This window comes from Mixophyes fleayi, chromosome 2 (assembly GCF_038048845.1).
Source record: "Mixophyes fleayi isolate aMixFle1 chromosome 2, aMixFle1.hap1, whole genome shotgun sequence".
Lineage (NCBI taxonomy): Eukaryota > Metazoa > Chordata > Amphibia > Anura > Limnodynastidae > Mixophyes > Mixophyes fleayi.
This window is the reverse complement of record NC_134403.1, coordinates 219690232-219716083: the sequence shown is the minus strand read 5'-3', so window position 1 is coordinate 219716083 and position 25852 is coordinate 219690232. Positions and strand designations below refer to the sequence as shown.

At 38.6% G+C, this 25852-nt stretch overlaps 1 protein-coding gene across 4 annotated transcripts in view; it reads right to left on the bottom strand.

Annotated features, from left to right (window-relative positions):
• The window catches only part of DLGAP3 (DLG associated protein 3), a 406147-nt gene that overhangs the window by 56860 nt on the left and 323435 nt on the right, over positions 1 to 25852 (bottom strand). For all 4 annotated transcript variants that reach the window (XM_075195497.1, XM_075195495.1, XM_075195498.1 and 1 more), the window contains 2 exons: positions 10784 to 11121; positions 8066 to 8151 (listed from right to left, as the gene is read on the bottom strand). In XM_075195497.1, coding sequence (XP_075051598.1) covers positions 8066 to 8151; positions 10784 to 11121 — 424 coding nt within the window. The remainder of the gene's footprint in view (positions 1 to 8065; positions 8152 to 10783; positions 11122 to 25852) is intronic.

The window sequence follows — 25852 nt, the reverse complement described above, 5'->3', positions numbered from 1 at the left end:
GAGGAAAAAGGGGGAGAAGAAAGGCACACTATGGAGGAAAAATGGGGAGAAGAGAGGCACACTAGGGAGGAAAAAAGGGGAGAAGAAAGGCACAGTATGGAGGAAAAAGGGGTAGAAGAGAGGCACACTATGGAGGAAAAAGGTGGAGAAGAGAGGCACAGTATGGAGAAAAAGGGGGAGAAGAGAGGCACACTATGGAGGAAAAAGGGGGAGAAGAGAGACACACTATGGAAAAAAAAGGAGGAGAAGAGAGGCACACTATGGAGGAAAAAGAGGGAGAAGAGAGGCACACTATGGAGGAAAAAGGGGGAGAAGAGAGGCACACTATGGAGGAAAAAGGGGGAGAAGAGAGGCACACTATGTAGAAAAAAGGGGGAGTAGAGAGGCACACTATGGAGGAAAAAGGGGGAGAAGAAAGGCACAGTATGGAGAAAAAGGGGGAGAAGAGAGGCACATTATGGAGGAAAAAGGGGGAGAAGAAAGGCACACTATGGAGGAAAAAGGAGGAGAAGAAAGGCACACTATGGAGGAAAAAGGGGGAGAAGAGAGGCACATTATGGAGGAAAAAGGGGGAGAAGAGAGGCACACTATGGAGGAAAAAGGGGGAGAAGAAAGGCACACTATGGAGGAAAAAGGGGGAGAAGAAAGGCACACTATGGAGGAAAAATGGGGAGAAGAGAGGCACACTAGGGAGGAAAAAGGGGGAGAAGAAAGGCACACTATGGAGGAAAAAGGGGGAGAAGAAAGGCACACTATGAAGGAAAAAGAGGGAGAAGAGAGGCACACTATGGAGGAAAAAGGGGGAGAAGAAAGGCACACTATGAAGGAAAAAGGGGGAGAAGAGAGGCACACTATGGAGGAAAAAGGGGGAGAAGAGAGGCATACTATGGAGGAAAAAGGGGGAGAAGAAAGGCACATTATGGAGGAAAAACGGGGGAAGAGAGGCACAGTATGGAGGAAAAAGTGGGAGAAGAGAGGCACACTATGGAGGAAAAAGGGGGAGTAGAGAGACACACTATGGAGGAAAAAGGGGGAGAAGAGAGGCACAGTAAGGAAAAAGGGAGAGAAGAGAGGCACAGTAAGGAAAAAAGGGGGAGAAGAGAAGCACAGTAAGGAAAAAAGGGGGAGAAGAGAAGCACAGTAAGGAAAAAAGGGGGAGAAGAGAGGCACAGTAAGGAAAAAGGGGGAGAAGAGAGGCACAATAGTGGACGTTACTGAATGTGGGGGTGAGTTTGGTGAGAATGAGGTCCCTTTATTAAATGTGCCTATGGATTATTTAATGGCAGTGACGGTTGCGGGAAATAGGTATATTTCTGAAATGTAAATACTATTAATTTATTGCTGGGGCTGTTTGTAGGGAGGGAAATAGGTTTATTTATTGAATGTGAATACTATTATTTTAATGTTGGGGCTGGAGGAAGGCCTAATTATTAATCATGGGTGGTACTGATTTAACGCCGGGGGGGGCTGTAATTTTCTAAATGTACCCATTTTTTTTTCCAAATAGGGCCCCTAACATTCCAGGATCCAGACAAGCCGCAACTAAAGAAACCTGCAGCACAGGTGGTGAAAGTGAGAAGAACAGGTAGGAGAGAGCAGCAAAGTCTGTGAAATGTTGTGATTCTAGTGGGACAATTCCAATTTTTGGTGACCGTTCAATAGTGTACACAACAATGCAGGTTTTTTGTCTGTAGGAGGGTGGCCTGGCCATGCCCAATGATGCATTATCAATGGTATTTTAATTTGTGGTATCATTGCTAGTTTTAATGTGCATTATAAATTTTATTTTTAAAATTCGGTATCATTGCTAGTTTTAGCGTGCGGTATCATTGCTAGTTTTAGTGTACGTTATCAATGGTATTTTTAATGTATGATATCATTGCTAGTTTTAATGTGTGGTGTCAATACCAATTTTAACGTGGTGTTTTGATGATTGTTTTAATGTACAGTATTTTAGTTTTTTTAGTGATTTTTCTTATGCAGACAAACTAAGCGAGCCCTCTGGGAGAGCTGTAAATGTCATACTGTGGGCTGTAGGTGATGTAATGCAGGATGTGTCACTATGCCCTTAATTTTAGATCTTAGAGGCCCCCCAGTCTTAAGTGCCCTGGGCCTCCCGAAGCCTTAATCCAGCTCTGGGTATGGAGTCATTAAGTTATGAGAAGGATATCCAGTTTAGGCATGCTTACTTTAGAAAAGGGGCATCTAAGAGGGGATATGATTACTATGTACAAATACATTAAGGGTCAATACAAAGACCTTTCATGGGAACTTTTAGCCCAAGAACTATACACAGGACACGCGGTCACCCCCTAAGGTTAGAGGAGAGGAAGTTTCACAACCAGCAAAGGAAGGGGCTCTTTACAGTAAGGGCAGTCAAGACATGGAATTGCCTGGCAGGGAAAGCTGGGATGGCAGATTCTATTCATACGTTTTAGAAAGGGCTAGACAAAATTTTAACAGAAAAGGGTATCCAGGGTTACGACCGTTAATTAAAATGAAGGATAGTAGTGGATCATGGGAGAAGTAGGACTGCAATATTGGGCCAGGAGGGATTTTACCAATTGAAACAGATTGGCGGTTGCTTCATCTGGATCAATTTCTCAAATAAGTAAGTGATCACAGGAGATCCAAAATTGGAAGAACTTGATGAACAGGTGTCTTTTTTTAACCTCATCAACTATGTTACTATGTTACTATTTACCATTACAATTTGTCTAGAAAGCAAGATGTCAAGTTTGATTTTGGACCTGTTGAGATCAGCAAGGATGTTCTGGGAAAAGCTTGTATTTAGATTCCAAGCTCCGTAATTTAATGGATAGGACATTACATTTTATTAGGAATTCCTTTTTTATGAGAGGTCTTGCTAATCAGGTGTCCCTTCAGGACTGCTTTATGGGCTGCCAGAGGCCGGATGGAGAGTTGCCAGGGAGGTTGTTAAAGTCAAAATAATTTGTCAGAAGGAGATTAAGCTGTGCAACAAACTTGTTGTTGTGCAGGAAAGGGTCATTAGGATGCCATGTTTAAAGTCAGGGGGAGGAGCCAGATTATCTAAATCCATAGGAATTTGGGCATGATCAGACAAAATTAGTAGATGGACCTGGGTTGATTTCAGGTTTAAAGCTAGGTCATGGCTGAGTAGGATCATATCTATGAGAGAATAGGACTTGTGAACTGAGAAATAGAATGTATAGTCACGAGAAAGAGGCTCCAGGACCCATAGAGGAGGTGAAACTTCATGAGAATTAGGAGAGACTTGGATTTATGTAGATCCAACTTGTCAGAAGAAGAGATCCTTCATTAGCAGACTTGTAAAGAGAGTAATTTAGGACAGCATTGAAATCCCTGAAAACAATAAGGTCTCCTTGTTTAATTTGAGAAATGAACCAATTTAGTTTGGTAAACAAGAAGTGCTGATTCAAGTTTGGGCTATATACATTAACTATGGTGCAAAGCTTACTGTTTTGCTTACCTATTTGAATCAAATATCGGCATTCATTATCTGCTAGAGAGTTAATTAGTGTCCCGTGTGGAGCAAACAAAAATTGCCATTGCTATGAGAGTCTCTTTAAACAGCAAGATATATGCAAATTAAAATCCAGCATATAGATTTGGCAATGGCATACAAACATGCTCTGGCATTTGTAAAGATACAACAGTCATTATCATCAACTTGATATCAGATGACTGCCATATTATTAATGTTTAACACTTTCGCAGCTAAGGTATTTTTTCACCTCTGTGAACAATCTTTTGCGACTTTAGGGTTTGTAACAGTTCAACTTTAATATAAGTAATTTTTCTATGTAATACAGCACAAATCATACTTTCTTTGTACTCAATGAATATACCATTGGTTTCTTTATAACCTAAGACCACAATGTACAGTAGTTTCTTGAAAGTGGCACAATAGCAGATAATGAAGCATTTATGAACTTTTCAACAGTTGAAGAAAAGGGTCTGTCTGGCAAGTTTGCTGATACGTGTGGTACCTCATTTGTATGGTTTGAGTTAACGTAAAAGGGTGCCAGGAGTACATATATACATCTACCACTTTTTGTTTAGTGAGCATAAGTGGTCAACAGGTAATAAATAAAATTTCACCACCTTTTTCAAATGGTAGTGCAATTACAGATTTCGCAACAAGGAAGGCAGAAATTAGTTTTTTAAAAGATTGTGAACAGGGGATGCCACTATACAAATACACAACAACCACCAGTCACTCCAATGCTAATGACATTCTAACCAACCTTTCCTCCCCTGACCTCTCTTCTCTCTCCTTTCCCACATGTCCGATTGCCTCTCTGCCATTTCCACGTTAGTGGCTGGACACTAACTTATGCTCGACATATCCAAAACTGAGCTTATCGTCTTTCCAGTGTCACATCCCCTCCTCCTGTCTCCCATAGGGTTGATGGTGTTGCCCTCTCCCTTGTTTCCTATGTGCGCTGTCTGGGGGTCATCATTGACTCCACCCTCAACTTCACTCCCCAAAAACAGCCCTTTCCCAATCCTGTCACATATGTCATGTGGTCATAAATGGGTTAATATTGTTCCTTAATGACAAAGGCATCTTTAATGTGAAAATAATAAACTAACCTGTGTACAAATCTGTTGTATTTGTTACATCTTTAGTATCCTGAGTGATCCATCAGTCTAACTAAATTGGCCATCTATTAGCAGGACAGTGGTGTGTTCCACCAAATAGTTCATATGAAAACTGCCCTTGACAGACATTTTGAGAAACTGGGGTTAATATGTAGAATTCATAAGACAGGTCTGATACTTTCCTTCCTAGCATCCTTAGGGTGATTTGTTGCCACAGTAACACATGCCAGAGGTGTGCTATGAATACAGCACATCAAATGGACATTGCTAGGAAAGTACCCTATGGAGACAAAAAGATACGAAGAACCCAGCAGGCTGTCACCTTATGCATACCTCTGTGTCAATAATAAACCCCTCTAAAGAGTCCATTCTTTATCCATATTTGTATTTAGCACTGCCTAGTTTCATACTTTGTGGTTAGCAACATAGTGCACATACACACTGTATATTATACCTTTATATCCACTTACATTCAATTATTTTGCTCTGCATCTTAGTATATTGAACTGCTTGTCATTATAGTCATTTGCACTGTTGAAGCTGTAAGCATATTGTACTGCTCTCTGTGTCCTAATAAAGCTTAGCGTGGTGTGTGATTATACCTTACTGCATATTATAAAAATAATAATGAGTCTACCATCATACTGCTTTGCATGTTATAAAATCTACATATTTTTTCATTACCCCAAATCCAGTAAAAATTCTTGAATTGTGAGTTAGCATTAATTTTTCAGCATACAAGATAGTTATGGTTTCTCCGTTTCTGGAAAATACTAGTTTTCCTATCAGTAAGATGTTTGTCCTATTAATAACACTGGCACAAATACCTGTAAACTAGCAACCATAAATAGAGTACTGTACTTAATATAGTATAGTACAGACCTGTTTATAAATGAACAGCAGTAAATGTAGAGATGCTTAGTTAAAACACCCATGGCATTTATGCAAAAAGTCTATCCATACTAAAATGATATATATAAAGTTTACCTGCAGTAACCCTGGGAATTCATTAAGTAAAGTTAATGCTCATAACTGGGAACTGGTGAATAACTACCAGGAGTGTATAGAATGATAGCCATTTAACACTGTGAAGCCACAATGATGCCCACAGCATATAAGGCTAACTCCCATATTAAGGTGTCCATACATGCTACAATTTTGACAGTCAAGTATGGCGTTTTAGATGAATTGCATGCAAATTGCAGCATGTATGGCCCACCACAGATCTGGATAAACATCTGTTGAGGATCCAGATTAATTTACTTTTTGGTCGGATCAGACAAATGTAGTCAGACAATGATTGCATCTGACTGTGTATGCAGTCACTATTCAACAATGATGATGGTGCTCTGTCGGATGACCGAGCACCATTGGGTCCACTGACCCAAGCACTGAACGGCCTGATCTTTTTATATTTGGTCTCGTACGTCTATGGCCAATTCTGACATTGACCACTCCACTTGGCAGTCAGCACAAATGGCCAAACTGAACTGTGTATGAGCACTTTTATACAGTTAAGAAAAGCATTACAATGCCATAGGTTATCTTGTGATGTACTATGTTGCTATGTTCTTAACATATATTTCCCTTTACAATACTACATTTTATGGGAATACAGTAGCAAATTTTACACTGGGATCCCTCTTTGCAGTGGGGCTCTAAACACTGTTATATCAGTGCCTGGGAACTGTCAGGATATGATCTTCATACTCAGGGTTTTCTTAGGTACATATAACTTTCTTAGGGCTTATGGCCAAAATCTCATGTTCACTCATCCATGAGCCCCACACTGCATGCTTTTCAATGCTGCTGTTAGCATCACTTATTCTATGTATAAAAAACATAAAACTGATTAATTCATAATAAAAAAAAATACGTGTTTAAGTCAACTCTTTTATACATTTATTTCAAGCATATTTTGAATTTAGGAGAACCAGTTTAAGAAAAAAAGTTCAGTCAGCTTATTAAAAAAGTTTCCAGTTATGCTGACGATGGGTTAGAGAAGTTCAGAATTTATAAGAGATATGAAGTTTAAGAATAAATGATTCATGTTGGATTACAGGATGCTGGATAGCAAAACAGCTAAAATCATGAGTTTAGAAGTTTCTTGGTTCTGGACAGCTGGATTTTAAAATCTCAATGTACCATGGCATGCACAATTATTTATTAATGTACGAAAGAATAGAAAAGTGTACATGGTAAAGTTTTCCTAAAGATGAATACAACCAAATCGCACAATATCAAATTTTTGCTGAAGTTTGGTATTTAAACATCTTGGGCCTGATTCATTAAGGATCTTAACTTGAGAAACTTCTTATTTCAGTCTCCTGGACAAAACCATGTTACAATGCAAGGGGTGCAAATTAGCATTCTGATGTGCACATAAGTTAAATACTGACTGTTTTTTCATGTATCAACTTTAAGTTTCAGTGTACAAATAAGCTATCAAGTATTTGTGTGCTACATGAAAAAACAGCCAGTATTTAACTTATGTGCAAAACTGAATGCTGATTTGCACCCCTTGCTTTGTAACATGGTTTTGTCCAGGAGACAGAAATAAGAAGTTTCTCAAGTTAAGATCCTTAATGAATCAGGCCCCTTGTGTGATTTGGTCGCCTTCTACATAACTGTAGCGCAGCACAGAATAGTGTCTTGAACTATGGCCACATATTTGCTCAAATGCCCAACTATATATTCCACCATACAACACACATAGGTATGCTCAATAAAAGATAAAAGTCCAAATTATGGCTCTGGCCTCTGAGCTATGCATGGTGCATCATTGCTGAGTTTGAGCAAAGTTAGGTTCCTACACCGTTTCCCACACTCTCATTAAGTTAACATAACCAATGTATACAAGTACTATATGGAAGTAAAATAAAAAGTTCATGGAATTTGAGTATTTGGAATTTGAGTATTGTTATTATAAATTCTTTTTATCTGGCACACATCTAAATCACAAGAGATCTCTCATAGTAAAAACCAGTGTATCACCAACCCAGGATGACACATTAAAGAGAACATCTGTGTGCCATCTGCAAGCTCTGCGATTATGAGCACAGCACAGGACACAACACCTTTTACTTCCATTAAATATGATCTGCGCAAGTTCATAATACCTAAACTTATGATTTTGACACAGCGATAATAGTTTCATGTTAGAAGACACAATTTTAAGCCTATTTATATGCAAAAACAAAGCCACCACTGTGATGAGAACCATTGTTGCTACTTTTCCCTCAAACAGATTGCACAAAGCAGACACAATTTCCATGTCTAAGAGCAATCATCATAGTTGTGCATCGATGCTAATGAACTTCCCTTAGTATATGCACAACCTTACTATTTCAAAAGTAGCCCTCTGCAGTCAATGTAGCAGTACACATATAACACATCATCTAATTAATGGAACAATTAATATTCTCCATGCAAATTATTTTATAAGTTGGATAGGCACCTTCTGTCATCTTCTACTTGGACCCCAATAGAGTGAAACTCTCTCCTGCTCTTTCCCTCCGTGTCCGAATCTGAGATGGTCTCAACCTGCAGAAATTGAAGGATAATAAGTAATTCAGCACTAAGTTTACAAGTTTTGAGCATGAAATACAATAGCTTAACGTCAGTGGTGGGACAAAGGTGGATGCTTTCTCCACATGACAGCATTGTACAATCACTGTATAGAAGTGTGTGAGGGCCACATATGAATATGACAAGTTTAAAGGTCACTCTCCTATCTCATCAACAGTAGGAGAGAAATTAAGAGTACTGAGTGCTGGACCTTAGCTTTCCAAGCCTCCATGGACCCAAGTCATTTGTTTAATCTGCCTACTCACAGTAAAAGCACTCTGTGCAGATATCTTTCATATGTTAAAGGTATATAAACATTTTTGTAAAAAAATATATGCTATATTTTGGATTTTTTTTTTACCAAAGCTTAAAGCTGATCACTACAATGCACAAATATATTATCAAGGTTTTCAAGGTTGGGGTTTCCTGATCCTCTATTCTACTATAGACACATCTTGAGGGCCTATTTATTTATCCAGGCATGATTTAAATTGCTAACAACTAAGGTGATAAGTGAAGTTGGGGACAGTTCTACCTTTTTATTGTACATTGTTAATAAATACTTTGCCTAAAATAATATTTAACATATGGACAGGATAAATACTCACCTTTCATACCTTTTTAACTCAGTGCCAAGACTGCACAAGCAGGATTATAACTGTTACATGTCATAATAAGTTTGAACAACTGTATCAGCAAAACACTTGTTATTATTCCTCTATACCAAATTAATACATGGATTCATCCAACGTTTTCTCCTTAGATCCATATGCAAACTGTAGTTTATCCCCTTTTTTGGTATTAATAACTATAATAATATTCTCTATTTTCTTTTTTAAGTTTTATAAGAAATATGCATGGGTTGTTTCCACTAAATATGGTGCTAGAATCAAGTCTGCATAGTTTCTTATGACAAGGAAAATAACTAATTACATTCAGAAAGAGTTGTGTATGAATCAGTGTTAGGCAAAGATAGTAAAATGGGTTTATATCTACATTCTTATGGTTTTATTCCAATTTATACTACACCTCTGATTCTACTCCAGTTGTATGTACCTTCTCCAGTGAGTTTGAGAGAGTTCCCAGTTAATAAGGGACACATTGGACTGTTTTTATCCTCTGAGTAAAAAAATAAAGTGTTTTGTGATATTATATGAACAAGCATAGCTATCATCAGCAGCAGCAGCTATTTATATATAGCGCTACTAATTCCGCAGCGCTATACAGAGAACTCACTCACAGCAGTCCATGCCCCATTGGCAGACCAAGAGAGACTAGGGTCAATTTGATAGCAGCCAATTAACCAACTAGTATGTTTTTGGAATGTGGGAGGAAACCGGAGCACCCGGAGGAAACCCAAGCAAACACGAGGAGAATATACAAACTCCACACAGATAAGGCCATGGTCGGGAATCAAACTCATGACTCCAGTGCTGTGAGGCAGACGTGCTAGCCACTAAGCCACCATGTACATAAATGACTAAAGGGTCCCATTCAACAAATTATAACATGCTGCTCCTGACAGAGTTTCTTACCTGACTGTACCCGAACCTGTCATCTGCTTAGACATGCACCTGCGCCTCCTCTCTCCTTTTCTTAGATCAAACATTGCATGTTGGGGTCGCGCCTGCTGATGTCAGCAGGAGGTGGATTTAAAAGCTGTCTCAGTGCATAATTCTGAGCAACAAGTATTTCTGCAATTCTCACTACTTATTGACCTTCCTTATGAATTTAACAATCATATTCAAGCTCTCTGATTGCTATTCTGAACATTGGCTTGCATTTTGACTATGAACCTGCGCTACCCATCCTGATTCCTTGCCTGTCCCTGACTACGTCTATTTGTCATCTTATTGTCACCTAGTACGTGTATTGCCAGATGTTGCCTATTGGCACTAGCCTGGAGGCCATAACCAATGGGTGTCTCGCTGCAATGGCGATGAGCTCCTTGCGGGAGGTCTCTGGCAAACACTCATTAGACTCTGCACCCCAGGTGAGCCAGCACCGACTGCTAGCAGCAAGATTAGTTAACAAATAGTGCCCTTGATAAAATGAAGCGTTTATACCTTCAAAAAATATTTGAAATCAATAACAACATATTAATTAATCTAATTTAGGTTGTGTACACCCTGGAAATTGCAATGTATTTTGCCACAAGTTAAAATGCAAGTAAAAACTATTGCCTTCATGCATAATTTTAGATGTATTTACAAGTTTGTTCTATTTGCATTTTATTTAAAAAAAATATACATCTGTAACAATACAGGAAGTTCTTATCTAATACAAACTAAACACAAGTGGAAACACAAATGTAGAGAATACCTCATTATGTTTAAAACATGCTAAAACAGAAATTAATGTAAGTTTTCAACTGCACTGACTCAGTTTAGATGCACTGTAATAGAAGTGTTCAAAAACTTACGCTGCATTTTTAACTTGCATTAGAAATGCAACTTAAACTCAGTATTTTAACTTTGATGTGTACGTGGCCTAAAAATAGTAATTAATATAGATTTGCTTAAGAGATTACAGTCCACAGTTACCACGAGGTAAATAGATCTTAGAGTAAATCACAAAAATAAATCTTGAGTTAATGACAATGACATACCTGTACACCAATAGATGGACGCCATTTTCTTTGCCGTGTGCCACCTTTTAGCTCTTCCCTCAATGGTAGGGCCTTGCTGATCACAGTGGGAGGTTTGGGTGAAGCTCTATGCTGGACATTTGCCAGGTCCAGGGTTAGACCTCTGGACTTGTTTCCATCCAGACTCTCACTAGAATTGCAGTGGACCTTGACATCTTTGGACCAAGGCAACCGCGTGGGCTCATTGTGCAGAAAGGTTTCATGAGTTGATTCTGTGCTACTTTGGGCTGTCACCGAGATGAGAGGTTTGGAGAGGAGCCTGGGTGGAATGGGTGGTGGGGCTTTGCGGTAACTGAAAGCTGTGGCAAAAAAGAGGTCATTAAGAAAATTTAGGCTATGTGTAACGTCAATCTACAAATGTACAATTCGTTTCTGTTAACCACATGGAAAAATACGAGGGAAAACTAAATATATAAAGTTTAATTTCAAATTGAAACAGCAGGTCTGTACAATACACTGTAGCTGTTTGGACTTTCATTCCATATGCATGTTTTTATATTTTAGTAATTGAAAGGAAGATTTCATATTTTTTTGTATTGTATTTCAATGATATCAACATGTTTTAAATTCTACAACAATTTAGGTACAAAAACAAATATTAACTCAAAGGTAAGCAACAAACATGTTATAGTCTTCGAACCATGTATTTCTTTGATAAATATTGGACCTGATTTCTTAAGAAAACTTAAGCAAATATTTGAGTAAATTTTCTTACTCAAGTTTTCTGGACAAAACAATGTTACAATGCAAGGTGTGCAAATGAGTTTATTAGTTTGGACATAAGGAAATACTAGCTGTTTTTGTCATGTAGCTCACAAATACTTGATAGCTTATTTCTACACTAAAATTCAAAGTTGATCTAGGACATGCCCTACCCCAAATATAAATATGACATCACATTTTAAATTTACCTCCCCCTCCATTGCAACATGGTTTTGCCTTACTTGCTTACTTTTGCTTAACTTACCTTAATGAATCAGGCCCTATATGTTTGCAGCTCATGATCTATGCATTTACTGGAGTATCTTTATGAAAACTATTCTACAGGTAACTGTGAAGAAAATATACTGTCAACTGCAGCAGCTAATTAGACATTTGCTTTTATTTTCTAAACTGCTGGACAACCACATATTTCATACACACTTCCCTGTAGAAATGTGTTTTTAAATGTCTCCAACTGTGTCTTGCTCATTCATGAAAGGAAAAGGCTAAGGGCTGGATTTACTAAGAATCGAGTTTGGTGGCGGTTTTAAACCACATCGCCAGCTGTTAGTGCTTCAAACCGCCGCATTTACTATAGGGCTGTTTGAGGCTGCTATGTAAATGGCTGACAATGTGTGGCGGATTGAAAACAGCTAAACTGCCGATGGTTTGCTTGAAACTGCCATCCAAATGACAGGACAGGTCACTTTTAATACCTCCTTGGAATAGCTTGATAGCTCAAACATGCTGCTTGTGCTATTTTGCCATTCAGAACATAAGAGGAAGCACCATTGACATTAAAATTATTGGGGCATTCAATATTTATTGATTAAGGGGCAAAGTTATTTTAAAATTAAATTATGTGGGCAAAGTTTAATTTTCATAATATTAAGGGGACAAAATTATTGAATTATTATATTATTCAGGCACTATGTAATGGCAAATTGTGCAACATAAATAATTATATCCACCATTAACAATCAGTTAATATTATTATATATTCCGATTTCCCCCATAATATAATACAATAATAGTATCCCCATAAAATAAAGGAAAAAAAAATCCCCCCATAAGTTAATTATAAATTAATGTTGTCCTTTAATCAATAAATAATGATTGCTCCAATAATTTAAATGTGAATGGTGCTTCCTCTTATTTTATGAATGGCAACTAACTTTCCCAGTAGGGAACTAATATACTAATCCTCACAGCGCTTTTTTCTTGTTCTATGCAGTTTGAGCAATCTCGCCACTCACAACCACCTCTTTTATTTTAGCTGTTTGGATAGCGGTTTTGTAGCGGTTTTGCAAACCCCAGCTTAGTAAATCCGGCGGTTTGTATGTTCATCATTGTTAAAATCGGGATGGTGATCTGTAAAGTGGTGGTTCTGTAAAATTTTAATTCTGGCAGTTTTGGCTTTAGTAAATCCGGCTGTTTTAAAACCGCCTGAAAAATCATCAAAAACTGTTGGTTTCACCAAACAGCCCTTTAATAAATCTATCTCTAAAAATGAGAAGCGGCACATTAACAAAGAGAAAAAGAACAACAATGAATTTTGCAACTGAAGCAAAATGTAAGAAAATGGGGTTTATTTACAATTGAGATGCAGTAACCTGTTTAGATTACCTTTTCAGTTACCTGTTTAATTGGTTTACTGTATAGGTGTACAACCAGCAGCCAGTAGGTCATATGAGGCCCCCAAGGATTTTTTTGCACCTGTAAGAAGCAAGACAGATACAGGGGGGCCTTGGATGCAACTGCTTCACTAGTATTTCTGTCTCAAGTCCCCTCGTATCTGTCCAGCACCAGGCCTCATTGTCAGGGCCATCTTTTCCATTGGGCACGAAGGGCAGGTGCCCGGGGGCCCCACGGGCAAGGGGGCCCCATAGGCACGGCTCCTAATGAGAATAAATAATCCTGCAAAAGGAAAACACCTGCAAAAAAAACCTTCAAGGGTCACTGAGCAAGTACATCTATCTATCTATCTATCTATCTCTATCTCTATATATCTATATCTATATCTATATCTATATCTGTATACATCTATATATCTATATCTATATCTATATCTAGGGGCCCTGGTGCACTGCTTTGCCCGGGGGCCCATAATGTTGTTAAGATGGCCCTGCTCATTGTGGTTACTGGGCTGAAACTGTGAAATTAGACAGTCTGGTAGTGAATCAGCTATGCTGTGAACTGCTGCCAGGCTGTCGCTGTATTGCAGAGCTTAGTCTTGCAAGGGGGAAATGATCAAAGTTTAGCCTCTGGTGGCAGCCCCTCATCATTATTACCAGAGAAGCAAGTAGAGTGATAATAATAATATAGACAACAGGCCTGGGACTGGAGAAAGAGAAATGTGCTGTGGGGAAGAAACATGTTGCAAAGGTAAGGGAGAAAGAAAATGAGTTAGAGGTGAGGGAGATAAATGTGTTAATGGGGAGTGGTGTGGTTAAGAAACATGTTACAGAGGTGAAGGGGGGGTCAAATGTGTTACAGGGGTGGGGCATGGCTTAGCCCTTATGTGATGTGGCACGCTCCATATGTGGCATGGTCATGCTCTCTCTGACATGTCTATTGCTATGGGGAATTTCATGATGGTGAGAGATAGGTATTGCTGTAAAGGGGGTCTTCTTTCCCTGTAGTAAAATTCTATTTAATTAAAAATTTTAAGTAAGTTACCATTTTATTGTGGCCCTCAGACCAAAAATGTTGTGTATCCTTGATCTAATACATGTTAAATTTGTAATGTATGCTTCCAGGATGTACACTTTGATAGGAATGTGATTATTTAAGTGAGCTCAAGAAAAGAACAATAAAATAAGATGAACTTCAGCAGGGAGATTTGACCTCTTAACTTGTTGACAGAAATAGCGTATTTAGTACATGTTAACAGGATAAACCTGAGTAATAAATCTCACCTGTTTATAGTATGTAGGGTGCACAGTTTCATAGTATAAACCAGGTTTTCTCAAGTACATCAACAGGGGGAATGTGTTCTCGAGTACCCCAACAGGCCATGTTTTGAGAAATTTCTCAATCGTGGATAGATGAGTTCACCTATTTCCACAGAGGGAAATCTTCAAAACATGTTTGTGTATTAGAAAATTGGAACTGAGAAATACTGGTATAGACTTTTTTTCACAACATTAGTATTAACACAAATTAGTTGGAGTAATGTGCAGGTCTTCAGGCTACTGGCTGCCAATGTTTATGTCAAGTTCTGTATTACTTAGCAGCTTTGTCTCTTTGACCACGCCCACCAGGGGCACACCTAGTGCTTCTGAAGCGTTCGACCCCACAACCCATCCATAAAAACCATTAAAAAAACACCCCCACGTTGCCAGGACTCCCCAATTATCCCAACAGTACCGGCAGTTCACTCAAAAGTCTTGACTGCCAGGATGGCAGGATACTACCCTATGAATGGGGACTGTCCCGCCTAACTATGGATAGTTGGGATACAGGATGAAAGTTGGATTTTTATAAACATTCCAAGTACACTCAGAGAAATATAATGAAAAGCTTCAGACACCCAAAATTGTTAGATGTAACTAAGACAGTCCCTATGTCTCCTCACTTTCAAGATGAATTGAAGCTAAAAGTGATGCTAAATCATGCAGTATTTTATGAGAGAAAAAAAAGTATTTTATTGAAAGGGGTAATACTATGTGGTAGGAGGCAGGATTTAGATATGACAATTATAGTTTACGCAATGCACCTAGGCACACTTTTGCAGTTTGCAGAGGCAGAGAGTAGGTGAGCAGTTTGATGTGCACTGGGTGCAATTTGTAAAAATCACTAGTGCTTTAGTAGTAAAAATAAAACTGTATCTAAATAAAATAAACAAACACAGACACATTGGCAGAACTGCCATGGGTGCAGTGCACCGGGGCCCATTGGGTAATGGGACACTGCTGCATGGCAGATGCAGTGGGTCGAAACTAGCGGACTGTAGGCTCTTTTGCACCTCCATTTCTCACCACTTCCCTGCACCGGGGCCCACAGCTCGCTTGTTCCGTCTCTGCACAGATATTAATAGCTACAAGGGAACACTCTCCATATATTCTTATTTGTAAATTTTGCTTGTACTGTAGTTATATCTCTGGGAACAGTTTGGGTTAAAATGAAAAGGCAAGAGTTTTTCATTAAAGCTTTTACTTTAAACAATATTCCTATTATTAGCCCTATTTATTAATATATTGTCATACAGCCTTCAAGGGTAAATACTTCTTTGCAAGATGTGAGCAGGTTGCTCATCAGGAAGCCCTGCTTCTCGATTTAAATGTAACACTCCGTCTGTTATTTACACCTTCAAGTGACTGAATGTAAGACCCCAGCGCTCGGATCTTGAGGAGACACACTAGGAGCAGTTGCTTAGCAACATAAGTGTATAGGGGAAGTGTGTCTACCAGGGACCCGGCAAATTTGTGAGTTGCTCCATGGCAGGCTGCAAAGGGGAGGGCAAAGAACAACGTTAATGTGAGAACATAAGTGAAACTGGACAGATTTGAGGGAGAAATATCCTTAGAACTTGGTTGCATATAAAGATGGGAAGGAGTCCCCAAGTACAGAGAGCCACAAGAAGGGGAAGTAGTCCCCATAATAATAAAGAAGAGCCCCTGAGAGAAAAAAGTGGTGCCCCAATAAAGAAGGCAGGGGGTCTTTAGAGAGAACCATAAGAAAAAGAGGGGATCACTGCATGTAGCAGTGTGCCTGCATTAAAGAAGTCTGTCCTACATAAGGATATATCTATGAGACCCTATGGAGAGGGAAGCAGTGCTGCAGAGTAGTGTAGCAGCAGTGTAGCAGCATGTGATATGACCCAGAGGGGCAGAGAGGACACCAGCAGGGCTAAGAGGAATTCAGTAGTATATAAACAATGCAGTGTGTATATAAAGAGTTAACAATCTTGGCCTGTCCCTTACATTGGGCAGAACAGTCACCAAAAATTTGGATTGTCCCACTGGAATCACAACATTTCACACACTGTTCTGCTCTCTCCTACCTGTTTTTGTCACTTTCACCACCTGTGGCTGCTGGTTTCCTTAGGTGCGGCTTGTCTGGATCCTGGAATGTTGGGGGCCTATTTTGAAAAAAAATGGGTATATTTAAAAAATTTCAACCTGCCCCAGCGTTAAATCAATTAAACCACGAGTAATAATTAGGCCTTCCTCCAGTCACAACATTAAAATAATAGTATTCCTCTTTAATAAATTAACCTATTTCCCTCCTTGTAAACAAATTTTGCATGCAAGCAATAAATTAATAGTATTTACATTTCATAAATATACCTATTTCCCGCAACCATCACTGTCATTGAATAATTCATAGTCACAGTCACTTTCATAGTCACGTAGACCTCATTCTCCCCAAACTCACCCCCACATTCACTAGCCCCCGAAACCACTCCATCTTAAATTAATAGTTCCCACTATCAAATTGCCCCACCATCACCCCACAAACAAAATAGCACCCATTAATAAGCCACTGCCTACCTCACACATACACTACATTGCTACAAGGCCCCTGTGCCATCACACACACATTACTGTGTCCCTTCATGACAACCACGCTGTGCCCCCTTATGATCACTCTGTGCCCTCCATGCTGCTTTTCCCCCCTTCATCTGGCCTCCCTTCATCACACTGCGCCATGCTTCTCCACCCCCTCCTTCATCACTGTGCCATGCTGCTACCCCCCCTTTTACATCACACTATGCCCCCCCTTTTTCCTCACACTGTGCCTTTCTCCCCCTTTTTCCTCACACTGTGCTTCCCCCCCTTTTTCCTCACACTGTGCCTTTCTCCCCGATTTTCCTCACACTGTGCTTTTCTGCTTGACTCCTCCATTCCTTTACTTATCTCTGTATTGGCTTCTTTCAACTCTTTTCTTCTCTTTTCTTCTGTCTTCTTGCTGGGTCCTTTCTGCGTCACTCCTCACCAAATGTTGGGCGTGACTTGATGTTATGCCTGACATTCAGTGTGAACGGAAGAGGGACACTTGAGTATATGTTTTTTGTTTTTGTTAACTACTCTGCTCCCCCCACCAATAAATGGGGCGGAGCCCCCCCCCCATCCTGCAAAAAAAAGGAAATAAACACAAATAAAAAAAATGTAGGTTAAAAAAAAAAAAAATTAACAAAAAACAAAACTTCGACAGTGAGGACCCTGGTATGCCCGGGCCCAGGTAATTAGTACCTGCCCCACCCCTCTTGGCAGCCCTGGACACCAGAAAGGGTGTTATACCCCAAAGGGTGTGTGAAGAGGCTGCAAGAGGACACTTGAAGATTTACTTTCTGAGTGTGAGAATCACAGGAGGGGCAGAGAGGACACAGCAAGCATGTGTTATACCCACAAGCATGTGGATATTCTGACCTTTCAGAGGAGGGGTGATTAACTGTGCTGGAGTGAGAAAGATGTACATATTTATTTTAGTGGTATTTGCAGCTCAAGTATGGTGGTGGAGTGAAGAGGAGTGTAAATAAAGAGTTTATTTTTATAGATGGTCTGGCACCTAAATCATGGAAATATCTGTTTGCAATGCACCCTATGTCCCAACACTTTTGAAGCAGGTTCTTTGAAAAACCTGCGTGTCCGGGACCATCTGGTCATCTACATCAACTCCAAGGAGCTAGCCAGGGCTAGAGAAAGAGGTGCACTGCCTAACCCATGCACCACAAGACCACACACAGTGGCAGGAGGTTACATAAATAAGCATCTGCTCATTGGGAGCAATCAGATCCTGATTAAGACCCCAAGGGACCCTAGGCAAGATACTGACTTGCTCCTCCCCAGACATTTGCAAAAGAAAAACACAGAAAAGCGTTACAGTAATCCTTGTCAGTCAGTGCCCACTGTGCCCTAGACAGGAGCCTTGGTTGGCTAGTGGAAGATCAAGTGGAGATGGAGGTAAACACATGTGAGACCAGGTTACTGAGGTTGGTAACTGGGGCACAAATGGAAGAAAAGGCAGAGTAAACAATGTTGGGGAAATATACCCAGGAGCCTAGGTGGACAGGTAAATGTGTACATTAGAACGTGATGTTATAGGGGAGGTAGGAATGTATTACTACAGGGGGTGTTATCTGAAGTGCAGTGCGGAATGTGTTTCTGCAAAGGTAATAGTGAGGATGTGTTACTACAGACGTGATGGAGGGGATGTCACTACAGTGTTGAGGGGGAGCTAGGGAGGATGTGTTACCACAAAGGTGAGGGGAGGCATTGTGTTACTACAGGGGTGAGTGAGGAAGAAAGGTGTTAATATAGAGGTTACTACAGAGGTGGGCAGGCTGTATTACTACAAAGATGTAGGGAGGTTACTACAGAGGTGAGGGGGGGTATGTGTTACTTCAGAGGAGAGGAAGATGTATTATTACAAGGATGTGGGTGGAATGGGTTACTACAGAGGTGATAAGAAGTGGTACTACAGTGGTAATGGGGAAGAAATGTGTTTCTACAGGCGTAAAATTACAGAGGATTTAAGTAGATACAATAAAAGTGACAAAACTATTTAAAAAAAAATGCAATCATAATAGCAAAAGGAAAAACAGAAAAACTGATTGCTAAAATAAAAATAAAGGCTTGTTTTAAAATGTTTTTTCAACTACATAAATAGCAACAAAAAAACCCTGATAATATTGAGCCACTAAAATATAGAGGGGAACTTATCCATCTTTTTCTTGATCATCACCAACCGATGTGTTGTGTAGTATTAATCCATATACACTGCGTTTAGCTATTACTTGCTTAACGCAGGAGAAAATAGCAATACATCTAAACATGCTTCAGATAGGTATAATACATGGCCCAAACAGCATATAGCAACGTGCTGAAAATGAATTAACTTTGGTATTAGCTAGACCACTAAAAAATAAATTTAATGGAATATTTAAATAGTAAAGAAATTGTGAAGCTCTTCTGAAATATGCAATAAAAAAATCCACAACACAATGTTCACATGAATTCATGTAAGACCAAACCAATCTAATTAGTGTTTATAAGGAGGCAAGTTGAAAACTGTATATGGGTAATATAGTGAAGTTAACAAGTCTGGATTTTCCAAATGTATCTGGTAGTATATAACATAAGACACTGGTGAATAAGATAAGGATGCTAGGCCTGGTGAAAAAAGTATGTATATGGGTAGATACAGTAACTGGCTTAGGATAGATAAAAGAGGGTTGTTAGAAATGGAGCATATTCAGACTAGTTTACAGTTATTACTGGGGTACCAGGGGTCAGGATTGGAACATGTCCTTTTTTATATATCTTTATTATTGATTTAATAGATGACTTCCATAGTATGGTGTCTATATTTGCCGGTGATACTAAACTAGGCATAATTATAAAAATAGAAAGGGTAGTATGTTACTGCAAAACAAGCTATATTTGGACAATTCGGTTGGTTGGTGTCCATAAAAATGGAATATGAAGGTTATGTATCTAGACCGCAGTATTACGTATGCTATTGACACTTTAAATGAGGTAAAATTGTGAAAATCTGCGTTGGAAAAGGATTTAGGAATACTGGGGAATACGCTAAATAACAGTACTTAGTGTCAGGCAATGGCTACTAAGGCCAATAAAGTGCTGGGAAGCTTAAAAAGGAGGATAGAAGTACAGCATGCAGACATCATTTTTACTTTTCCGGCTACATCTTCACTAATTAGTTTTGGGCACCTGTCTACAACAAGGACATGTTCTAAAAGCGGAAATCCTTATTAATAAAGGTATTAAATGGGGATTAATACTAGACAAATAAACATATTTACATTGGAAAATTGTACATGTAAATCCAAGGTCTATACAAAGAGGATGGATATAAAAAGGGGCTTTCTATTCTGACTGTCTGGAAAATGGTTTCACATTTAGCACATAATGTGGTTCATCATTATAATGTCAGAATATGGAACTCTTTTCATAAGAAGGCGGGAATGGCCAATTCACTATATTTATTTAAAAATGGGTTTGATGCCTTTCTTATGAGAAATGTTAACTCCAGCTATGATTACTAAAATGCATTATTGGGGTGGGTGACCCAGGAACTGAATTTTTTTTTTTACCTTAATTTCGATCAACACAGCTCATAGTTCATATAAGAATAAGTGGAGCTTGATGGATTTTTGTTTTTTTTATCCTTGCTAAGTAACAGTAGCTTTTTGAGGAAAACGTTATTTAAAATATAGCATAAACCATCTGATTACTGCAAGTCACTGCATTGTAAGGCATTGTAGCTGATGCTCAGTTGGATGCATACGCATAGGAAGAAAAGCTCTAAAAAGACACACTTAAAAATAGCATATTTACACCTATTTCAAGATGTGTCTAGATCTGGACCAGTAGCATATGCTCCAGGTTTATGTCAGGCATACATTAGATACACTTACACCCATTTCAAGATGTGTCCAGAACTGCACCAATAGCATATGCTCCAGGTTTATGTCAGGTATACATCAGATATACTTACACCCATATGAAATGCTCTGCACCAGATTTATGTCAGGCATACATTAGATACACTTACACTCACATAAAGATGTGTCCAGCTTTGCACCAGTAACATATGCTCCAGGTTTATATCAGGCATATATCAGATACACTTACACCCAAGTAGGCCATGAGAACGAGAAGACATGTTTAACATTTGTTTTGATAGAGAAAAGTGAATTTGCAATAAGGTTTGATTTAAATAAAGACCCCTCTATAATACAGCAGGTATAATCTTCATTATCATAAATGAAAGTAGCAAAAATATCTTCCTAAAATACACCTACAAAATCATATAATATAGGCATGATCAATAGAGGAAGCACTATCAGCTTCAGAGGTCAACCGGCAATCATCCAATTGGAAGAGGCTAACTAGTGCTGGTGACCGTCATCATCATCAACATATTTTTGGTGATGATGGCTATTGTCTGTGTTTTAAAATGGTAATATAACATGAGACCACTTCACTTTGAATTGTACAGATTTTTACTCATGTACATAGCTAGACTGATGATACACATTTTTTTCTGAGGACAGGATACTGTATATTTTGAGTTAATTTGTTCTGTGGTAATATGTTATTAATGTGTCTTTACATGTATTGTGGAACCATCAGTGACAACATCAACCCTACATTCAATGACTGCTATGCAGAGTCTGTTTAAGTGTAGAGTAGAATCTACAGTTTAAGACTGGTGCAATAGACACATTATAGTTGAATGTACTACAACATAATAAAATGAAAAAAATCCTTATTGACAAACAAATAGGTAAACAACTAATAGTAAACAGACACTGTGACTTTTGGGAATGCAAATATAGGTATGTTCTTGTTTTGACAGACAACTATTGGATGGACCACAGTCACCATGACAACATATGTCAGTGTTAAGTACTTGGGTCTGTCACATGATCCAGTGCTTTTTAAACCACTGTGTTGCTCTTTCAGTAGATAAAAAGCACAATAAACTTTATAACTTAATAGTACAGTAGTTTAGACATTTTACATGAAACTGCCCCTGTTTATGTGATGTTACATAAACACCTGTGGCTTAAATCTAAACTGATAGCCAGGCAAACATGTGTTTTGCCTCTGTAAAGACACACCTGCAATATTTTTTTTGCCAATCTATATTCTACTGTAGAGTTAAGTTAAATACTGACTGTTTTTTCATGTAGCACACAAATATCAACTTTAAATTTCAATGTACAAATAAGCGATGAAGTATTTGTGTGCTACATGAAAAAACAGTCAGTATTTAACTTATGTGCAAAACAGAATACTAATTTGCACCCCTTGCATTGTAACATGTTTTTGTCCAGGAGACTGAAAGAAGAAGTTTCTCAAGTTAAGATCCTTAATGAATCAGGCTCCAGGTCCCCAACTCTCTCAACTTCACTTCGTATAAGTAGCTTTACATTTTACATCCATCCCTGATTTGTCCCAACTTCATCCTGCTCTAGTCCTCTTCCCCTTCACCTAATTCTTAATGTTACACTACCCACCTCATATATATAGGGTCAATATTTCTCCCTTTTCCACCCTTCTCTCCCTCTGACATTGTAGCTTAAGGTGTCTATTTATTAAGCTGTGATAAGTCACAAATCTGTAGAATGACCATTGCAGCTCTTATTTTAATTTATCAAAGAAGGACCAATTGGAGATTTCTCTTACCTTAACCTACATTATGCTGGCCACTGCAGTGTGACCAGTACTGGGATGTGATCTAATTTAACAATCTTTGCTTTTCGCCACCAGGCTTCAAAAATTAACACCACCTCATGAAGGTGTTAACTTACATTTTCAATGGAGAAGAAGCAGAGGATCAATAGCTGGGTCTATGCGCATGTGTAACTAATAGCTACACAAGGATCAGTTTCTCACCTGCAGCATTAGGCTGTTTGTGTTAATAAGTTTTTGGTTAGTTTGTTAGGGGGTTTTGCCAGGGCTCACCAATGAGCCTTGGCATGGTGAATACTAGTGGCACTACATTTTGTAGCGGTGCGGTATGCAGTAATACAAGATAATACTGCCGCTTACTAGCCATCGATGTTAAATAGTCCCCTTCTATTCACATACTAACCCACTTCCTGCCTTTAGTTAGATATTTTATTGATTATCTGTCCCCCTTTTCCAACATCTTCTTTTATTACTATTTCCACGTCATCTGGTCTCCATTCCTTACACCTCCACATTTAGACTCATCATAGTCTGTATTATCCATTTCAATACATTTTAATCCTAAATGTAATTTTTATGCCTTTACCTGCACATCATCACCTTACTCCTACTCTCTTCCCCTAGCCCTCTAAAAGTTTCCCTGTCTGTTTTTCTTTTCTTATCTTTGCTTAGTTCATTTTCCTTCTCTTTCTTGGATACATTTTCTTCCAACTTTTTATTTCATTATCTAATTTTATCTACATTTATCTATCATATTTATATGTTTTTATTATATGACTTTCCAATATCATATTTGATTACCTAACCTCTAAACATTTGTTCCAGAACTCACACACACCGGTGTCCACACCTTAGACAGTGTATACAAAACCATGTACAAGAACCCCGGTAAATTATTCTTACAGGTAAGCCACTAGCTGCCCACCACCCCTACCCCCTCTCCCTACTCTGCATACAAATCCATCCTGTACATCAATAGTGACAAAGGACACTACTTTACCATAGAAACCCTAAATGCCTACCTTGCCATGGAAATCCTATATGCCCCAACAATAATATAAATACCCGGGAATTCCTGATTCCTCCTGAAGGACTAGAACCTGAGAATTACATCCAGCATACAGAATTGTTCAGTTGTCCATAGCAAAATAGCAATTGTAGCATTTCCATTTTAAAATATATTTTTTATTCTAATACTTTTTTGCTCGGTAGGGAACTAGAAGAAAAGCACAAACAGCAGCAGCAGCAACCATAGTGCCTAAGTGTATATATTACTATTGCACCACAGCCTGAAGACCTAATTGCCTCAATTCATAATTTCATATTACATACATCAAATTAACTGAAGCAATATAAACAAAAAAAAGTAAAATGCATATTCCAAATGAATATGAATCCCCTTAGGCCTTAAGTTATTGTGTAGCCTTCCAAATCAACATGAAGTCACACCTATCTAGTGTGCGTATTATTTTACTACATACTTTTTATCGTCAAGAATGGCATATCACCTTTAGGGCAGGTAGATGGATTACATGTGGTACCCTGTTGTGCAGTAATCTGCCAAAATACAGCTATTCATTTAATTTACTATCCCTTCAGCTATTCCCACTATTGTTTTCAGTTTTTCCCTAGTCTCTTTAAAAAGTCGGTGCCCAAAGGTCACTTCACTATATCCACTCAAGTCCATTGATTTTTTCCCCTAATCAAATCCATTAGTGCTGTACTACTGCACTCTTCCAAGGCTTAAGTGTTGTCTACCAGGTTTATCACTGTGGCACCCATACCTCCCATCATGTCACACTAATTCCAAAGTGCTATCCATCCAGCTGCTAAAAACACATTCCAAACATTTACTAAGAAAGGCAACAATTTCAATTACATGCTGAGGGGCTTTGGGTTGTACTTTGCACATTTCCTGTCTGTACTTGCTTCAGCATAAACACAATGGACTTGAGTCATTAAGGAGATCAAAGCATAAATAAGGGGTAACTTTGCACATAGGCAAAACCATGTTGCATTGGAGGGGGAGGTAAATTTTAAATGTGTGAACATATTTATAGTTAGGGTGCTAGATCAACTTTAAATTTCAGTGTAAAAGTAAAGCTATCAAGTATTTGTTCTAGAAAAAAAAACAGCCAGTATTTAACTTATATGCAAAATAATAAACTAATATGTATCCTTTGCATTGTAACATGGTTTGTCCCGGAGAACATTTACTCCTTTTTTGCCTTACTTTTCTTAATGACTCAGGCTCAACATGTACAGAAAAAGCTATTGCTGTGACTATTAGACTTTTGAATTATTTTGTCACTGAAACAAGGAGAAAGTGTGTGCACCATACAAGACTAGGAAAGTGGTGAGAATTATGAGGCTCTCCTAAATTTATCTACACAGTACCTAATTAAATCCAAGTAGAGGCAGCCTGTAATGGGCAATATGCACATTCAATGAGAGAAAGGAAAGATGGCAGTATATCACATAGCTGAGATTTGTGACAGGAAACTTGTATATGGAGAAGGACTTGAGTAGAGACCAGGTTCAGAGGTGGTGCTGAATTGTGGGCAATGTAACTTTTTGGTGATGAAATAAGAATAATATGAAGTGAGAAAAGAATGAAGCAGAGAAGCAGTAGGTATTGTTTAAACACATTGAATCTAATTTACGAAGTACACTTAATGCACATAGAAAAATGCCTTGATATTGTATTGGTGCATGTGGGTGGAGTTTCCTGGTCACTTCAGGGAGCATGACTACTTTCCACTCGCAGAAGATGCCTCCTCAAACTAGAAGTGCTCCTAGGTGAGCAGAAAGAAAAATCTAAAGAGGTGCAAGATGCAGAAGTGTTAGTGTCAGATCAAAGTCCAACCTCCTACCACTTTACAATTACCACTTTCATTAAAATAAATTTCTCAGTTTTTTTCCTAAAACCCTGGACTGAAATTCATTTATGGCGTACATTATTCATGATACTGAGGGGATATGTGAATAGTATTTATTATTTTTACATGTGGCACTTTTGTGCACATGAATGTTTTTATTATATTGCTCGAAGAACGACTAGAAATGTATTTGTTTCTCAAAATGCAACATGAGGTGCAAAATAGGTCCCATTAAAAGTATAAGGAGACACCTGAAGACCACCAGCTCTGGTACTTTTTGC